Source organism: Gopherus evgoodei, chromosome 1 (assembly GCF_007399415.2).
Source record: "Gopherus evgoodei ecotype Sinaloan lineage chromosome 1, rGopEvg1_v1.p, whole genome shotgun sequence".
Lineage (NCBI taxonomy): Eukaryota > Metazoa > Chordata > Testudines > Testudinidae > Gopherus > Gopherus evgoodei.
In genome coordinates, this window is record NC_044322.1 from 357,975,408 (window position 1) to 357,982,468 (window position 7,061).

Genomic DNA, 7,061 nt, shown 5'->3' on the forward strand with positions numbered 1-7,061 from the left:
GCTGCCTACACCAGTGGAATGTGATGTCTCCTTGCAACTGCTGGGGCTCATGCCCTGAGCTGGGCATAGCTGGTTCATTCACTCCTCTGGAGTCCCAGGTATTTCATGCCGTTACCAAAGGGAGTAGGGCATTTCTAGGTATAACCAGAGAAGTGTCTGAGCTTTCCCAGGGCTGAGGCTCTGAGAGACACTAGAGGAGTGCGTCAGGTAGTGGAGGGAGAGGTTACTAGCCGAATAGGTGGGGGATTCCAAGTAGCACTGGAAAAAGAGAGAGGTTGTTTCCATTGTAAAGAGAGGAGGGGGGATTGTGAGTGTGACTGTGGTTTCTAGCCTCTCAAAGGTGAGGAGGATGGTTTCTGAGCACTCTAGAAGGTGGATGGAAGAACAGAGTGTGTGACAGGAAAGGCCCATGAGTAACCAGAGAGGTGGCTGGTGAAACCATTCATCTCCTATTGCTGATGCCCTTGGATGTCCCCATTTCCCTGAAATAGCATCACTGGGTTTCATCTGTTCTTTAGTCCTGGTTTCAGTGATTGGCCTTTGATAACTTTTTTAATTAGTGGTGGTAAGCAACAAGGAACAGGCCTTGGCCTGGGAGATGCTTCAGTACCCTAGTGTGCATTCCTCCAGGGATAGTTACCATTCAGTGGGGTTTTCTAAGAAGTTTATATCGCTTTTTAAAAAGCAATTCAGTAGTTCAGCCCTGTGAGCATGAGACTCCTTCCACCTGAGTGAGTAGCAGCACTAACTAAAGAAAATATTATCATTATTATTCTTTGTATTACAACAGCACTGAGACACCCTAGGATCAGGGCCTGCTGGTGCTAGGCATTGGATGAGCATCAAGTAAAAACACAGTCTCACCCTAGAGAGTTTATAATCTGGATTTATCATGAGATCCAGCAGGTGGGTGAAAGAGAAAAGGTGTGCTGTGTAAAAGTTAACAGTAGAACAGGCCTGGTTTTGCATAGGCTGCTGTATTCTGCATTTATTTACTTATCTATCAGTTGGTAGGATTCTGTACACATCATGGCATCTTCTGGTAGTATTGGACGGGCATCCTCTTTGGAAATTAACAGTTACTATCTCCTTATTGCATGGATGTTTTAATTGCTCCTCATCTAACTCACTCCACAGGGCACCCACCAGTGTCCTTCATTTATTTTGGTCTTGTGTGGGTCTGTTCAGGCTTCTGAATGTCACCACCCATTATAAACAACATTTATTCATATTGTATTTTGAAAAGAAACATTTCAGATTTCATTGATTTCAACCCCCGTCCCATTTACTGATGTATCTGTTTTCTCTTCCGTGCCCCTTTTTCTCCCTAGAGAAGCAACCTTCCTATTCCCTTTAACCATTTGGCCATCACTCACGCCCAGATACTCAAAGGTATTTAGATCCTAACTCCCACTGAAATCAATGGGAGATAGATTCCATAGGTGGTGGGTATAATTGGCCAGGGGAGGGTAAGCCTCCCTTGGCGCCGCTGCCACTCACCTGCCTGAGCTGTGGTGGCCCCACCTGTGCTCTGCCCCTTCCCCGAGGTCCCCACTGCCCGCCGCTGACTGGCTGAGTCCCTCCTCCCTTCCACTCCACCCCCATGGAGGTTCTTGCCACTCCACACATCCCTCCTCTCCTCTAACCTCCCTCCCTTGTGAGGCCTCCCCCATCCCGCGTCCCTCCTCTCTTCCACTCCCCTCCCCTGTGAGGCTCCCTCCACTCGCTGCTCACTGCATCCCTGGGGCGGTGGGGGCCTCATGGGGGAGGGACGCAGGAGAGGAGGGATGCAGTGAGCGGTGGGCAGTGACGGCTTTGCAAGGGGCAGGAGAGGAGGAACACTGTGGGTGGTGGGGGCCTTGGGGGAAGGGGAGTTGTGGATGAGAGGAGAGTTGCGGCAAGCAGCAGAAGGGCCATGGAGCAGGGGTGAGGCCTGGAGCAGAGCGGTGGTGCAGTGTGTGCGGGCCACAGGCAGAAGAGACAGGACAGAGAGCTAGCATCCCCCAAGGGAAGCTTCATCCACTGCCCATGATAGACACCTAAATATATTTAAGGATCTTGGCATCACACCTTTCTCCTCCCCATTTGTCCATCTGGGAGCCTTAACTGAACCTGGGTGTTTTCTGTGTTGGGTGATCGCTCCCATTTCCATCTCCACTTAGGTTTTTTTTAACCCCTTATGTCATCACCTGGGCTGCTGCTAGCTCCATTCTTCTTTTACACAGAGTGATGATGAACTTGCAACGAATCTGCTGGCTCTTTATCAGACACCACTGCCCTGCCCTGCATGAGCTAGAGGAGAAGAACAGAGCCACAGTCATTCTCTGCCTTATGGCCAGAGAAAAGAATTGTCATCTGGGTGTGGAGAGCAGAGGGAAAAAGCCAAAGGACTGTGTGAACTGCAGGCCAGAGACAGTAATCTGGGAACTACCTGTGGAGGGAGAGCCAAGCCGTGGGCAGCCTGAGAAAATAATGATCCTGGAAAGCTGAGAGCCAACCCTAGAAGCAGGTTGTGACAGACGTAGATGTAGCACTGGCAGGATGGACAGGATGCAGCCTATAAGCAGAAGGCATGAGCTGTTACAGCAGCACCATCCTTCCTCACCTACACCTGCTAGCATTAGAGGAGGGTGAATAATGGATGTTTTGATTTGCTAGTGATTCCGAAACAAAAGGTCAAAGTGACAATGTCATTTTTTTTCAAAATTTGTGGGGAATTGAAAAAGTTTCAAGTCAGGTCGAAACAAAATAGCTTATTTTGACCTGACTCAAATTTTTACATCTTGATTTTGGGTATCTTGACAAAAGCAAGGGTGGACCAGAGGCACAAATGCAGGGTGGGAGAAGGTGCAGGTCATAGAATCATAGAATATCAGGGTTGGAAGGGACCTCAGGTGGTCATCTAGTCCAACCCCCTGCTCAAAGCAGGACCAATCCCCAACCAAATCAAGGTCCTTTAGCCCAGGGTACTTGCTCAGAATGGGAGAATTGCACTTGGGTCTCCCACAGTACAGAAGAGCACATGGGGCTATGCTGGTCTAGGCTTCTCTCAGTTGAAGCTATTCCACTTTTGATAAATAATTGAATAGTCATTGAATCAAAGAGGAACTCCCACATCCCATGTGAGTGCTCCAATTACTAGGCTATAGAATCAGTCTCATTCAGGTTCCCTGGCCCAGCAATTATTCATTGTCATTTGCAGACTATTCACTGAGAAAATACACGCAGCTCTAGCCAGAGCGTGTCCAAGTCTGTGCCAGGAAAAGGGGTGGACCCTGGTTTGGTGAGGGGGAGGAGTAGGTGAACTGGGGGTCATGCACTCTGGTGCCATTAAACTTACCCAGGAAAAGTAGTACAGCCCAGGCTGTATTACATTTCCCCCATAGCACTGCTTCAGGGGCGGCAAGAATTCAGGCTGGGAGACAGACCTTTCCTTCATGCTTTGCCCCAGGGGCATGTGCAAAGCCCTCTTCCCAGAGAGCACCATAAAGAGGAATCTCTGTGAGATCTCTCGTAGACATTTCCAACTGAAGAACCTGCCACCCATGACTTGTAACATGGGATGGGAACAAAATGGCCCCAACCTTCCTCTCATAACAGAAGTTTGGATACAAATGCTTAGACTCGTTTGGGAAGAAAGAGCTGTAAACACATTTAATAAACAAACAGAGAGGGCTAAATGCAGTGTGTATAATGGCAAGACAGCACAGCTACTGGTGAAGGCTCCCAACCCCTTTCTCCAGGGGGATATAGAGAAGTGTGTGAGTGGGGTCAGGAGTTTATTGTCGGGGACAGTCACTGTTAAACAGAAGGATCTCCTCCTTTCTGTACAGTTCAACCAGCTTCTCCTCTAACTCACCCAGAGTGAGCAGCTCCACTGCATTCTGATCATTCGGAGCAATGACTGCCCAGGACTTCCTGTGATTGTTATCAATCTCACAGCAGGTGGCAGACCAGATGTGGCTGGGCTTATTGACTCTGCCTCCAGCTATGTAATTGTTGCCAGGGACCACTCCCACAATGACGTATGTGGTAGCACACCCTTCAGTCCTACTCATCATTACTTCTTGTTCATAGTTGTTCCATTTCCCACTATTGAGATTCATAAACTGGGGCACAATGTTGGTCAGGGTGAAGGTAGCAGCTTTATAGTCAGGGTCAGGTTGGTGCCCATTGGGGTTCAAGTGGCCCCTGTTGAAATTAGTCAGATTCTTATAATCTTGAAGGCCGGCCTGGCTCTCGACAAGCAGTCCCTGGTCAACACCGACACCATTTAAGAGCATCCATTCAGTTGCCATTTCCTTTTGGTAATTTGAACCAATGAGCTTGAAAGTCAAAAAACAAATACAGGAGTCAGTCACGTGTGCAGCAGAAACATAGCCAGTGTCCTGGGGCAGGTGCCTTTGGAGGTCTAAAGGAATTGGTAGCACTAGTTAAGAGAGCTCCCTAGGGCTCTGTGTTCTTGCTTCTTGGGGCCCTGGGGCCAGTGACGGAGCTGGAAGGAAGTTCACCAGCAGCCTCATTCACAGTCGTGACTAGTGTGAAAGAGGAGCCACACTTGGAGTAACTTTCTTGCTTCCTGAGGGCTGGATTGTGCCCACAGTAATGTGGCACAGAGCTACCCTGACTCAGAGGAGCGCAGAAGTCTGCATTCAGTTTAGGGCAACTCATTCATAGAAAAATGTAAAAAAAAAATGGGAGGGAATTCTGAGATGAGCAATAGATGATCCACTCTCAGTGCTCTACAGTGAGCTGACAACTCCCAAGGTTTCTGCTAAAATGCCCCTAGGGGAACCACAGATTTGCCAGTTGACTCAACCCTGTCCTTGTGAGCCAGAAACACCCAGGTTAGTATATAATTCCATTTCAACGTGGAGATTGCATTTGTACAATAACTAAGTACATTTTTGACCTCTGTTTTCTTGAGTTCCAGTAAGAGTAAATCATAAAAATGCTTTGCATGACCACAGCACATTTTCCCTGAAGAGTCCAAACCACCTGACAAAGATCAATTAATTCTCACAATAACCCTATGAGGTAGATAAGCATTAATATCTCCACTCTATACCTGGTGATGGCAGGGCACAGATAAGATGTGATCTGCCCTAGGTTGCACAGCAAGTCAGTAGAAGTAAGGAATAGGACTCAGAATTCTAGCTCCCAGTGTCCTGCTGCAACGACACATCTTTGTCACAATGATGTGATCCTGCACTACAGCATGGGACAGGGAATTCCTCTGTGTGTGTGTGTGTGTGTGTGTAGGGATTTATTCTATATTTCAATTTTTCATGTCCAAGATTGTGCCCTATTGTAACGGAGAGGCAGTCAGGAGAGCATCTTACCTGGGGTTCTACCATCCAACTATCAGGTCGCTTACCATAACCAGGTTGGTATACATACGCAGAGTATATTGGAATGTGGTTGTCTCTGTCGTACAAAGTAGCAAAGCGATATTGATTCTTGTAAAGTTGGCAAATCTGGGCTGGATTGGCAGGTTTGATGGCATCGTTTGGGGGGGTTTCCCTGAAGAAAAATTGAGGGCATGTGTTTTCAAAAGATGTCACCACCTCACTGTTCCCCAGCATGAGGCAGCATATGGAAAACTGGAGCAGCAGCAGCAGCAGCATGGGAACGAGTTAACACTAAAGGCTCTTCTGTACCTGGGGAACAAATGTAAATACAATTTAAGCTTGGTGTAAACGTGGTCTCCAAGAGGAGGAATGAGAGGCTCTAGCCAGGGAACAGCTGTCCTATATGGCAACCACCTTGTCTCAAAAAGTGGAAACTAACATGGAAATTAGTGCTGCTCCTTGAGCCATCAGAGAAGGGGGTTAAAGCACATAGTTCAGGAGGGAGTCAATGGCACCATCATTTCTGACTGAGTCACACTCCTATAACAGGGGCAGGAAGAAGGAGGAGAGTTGTGTGAACAGGTTGATTGCCTACGTAGACATAACCATATTTCTCCATCTGGCTGGTGAGAAAACCACACTTCTCCCCTATCTCTGTGGCTGCAAATCCCTGTTCCCAAAGGAAAAATGCAGGAGATGTCTGCAATTTGAAATATGTAGAGTTTCAGGATAATTTTGTCCATGGTTATTCTATGTGAGGGGAGGATTTGGCTCAATCATTCACATTTGGAACAAAGTAGACCTGCCAGCCACCAACCCTACATCTGCCTGTCCTTAGCTGTTAGCAGGAGGATATCCTGTTGCTTGGAGAAAACGATCTATACAATCACCACAACAATGCCAGAAAATCTGGATGTTTTATCCTAGTTCAGCCATATCTCACGATGTAAGATGAACTGGTCCAAAACTTCCAATTTCACTGTAAAACTTCAATCATTGGTGCTGAGCAAGTGCTATTAAAACAATTAGCCTACACACCTGTTTCAGATATCACCATAACAGAAAGCTTTCTGCATCAAGTAATTAGAACAATCATGTTATAATACAGATCAAACTGTATTTGGATGGCTGCTGCTCTATACCAGCTGATCCCTGCTATCAGCAGCCAGGGAGCTTAGGACATGATCCAAAGCTCACTGTTTTTCCATTGTCTTCAACATCTTCATAGGCTAATTGCCCTTGGGTGGAAGGAAGAGTTCCAGAAACAGGTCTCTGTATTAGGTCTCCCTCCACAGTGTTTGCATTTTTTATCTCAAGAGACAATTGATTTGCTTTTCACTGAAATGTCTTCCGGTCAGGAACTCATGATTACAAAATATATAAATAACAATTTTTCAAAAAGAAACCAACCTACCAAGTGAAAGGTCTGCACACGAACTTGTCAGCTGGCTTGATTCTGTTTGCACCACCGAAGTTGTAGTGGATTTTTCAAAAGCTTTGTTAAAGAATGAGCCTAGGAGCCTGAACCTGTTTATATATGTGTAAGCAGAGTCTGAGTGAGCTCTCTCCTGACATCTAGTGGTGAGCTGTGGAAAAAGACTTCAGAAGCTGATCTTATTTGCATGGACACATTCACCCTGTCTAGGTGCTCAGCATGATGGGATTGGTTGCCCAAATGATCACTTGTGGCTGGTGTTGGATCCCCAGTGT

At 46.9% G+C, this 7,061-nt stretch overlaps 1 protein-coding gene across 1 annotated transcript; it reads right to left on the bottom strand.

Annotated features, from left to right (window-relative positions):
- Positions 1-3,779: 3,779 nt before the first annotated feature.
- LOC115647681 (endonuclease domain-containing 1 protein-like) lies at positions 3,780-6,825 on the bottom strand. Its single transcript, XM_030554375.1, has 3 exons — positions 6,766-6,825; positions 5,343-5,660; positions 3,780-4,325 (listed from the first exon to the last, which is right to left on the bottom strand). Exons 2-3 carry the CDS (start codon positions 5,625-5,627, stop codon positions 3,780-3,782), a joined length of 831 nt encoding a protein of 276 aa, XP_030410235.1. The 5' UTR covers positions 5,628-5,660; positions 6,766-6,825.
- Positions 6,826-7,061: the final 236 nt, after the last annotated feature.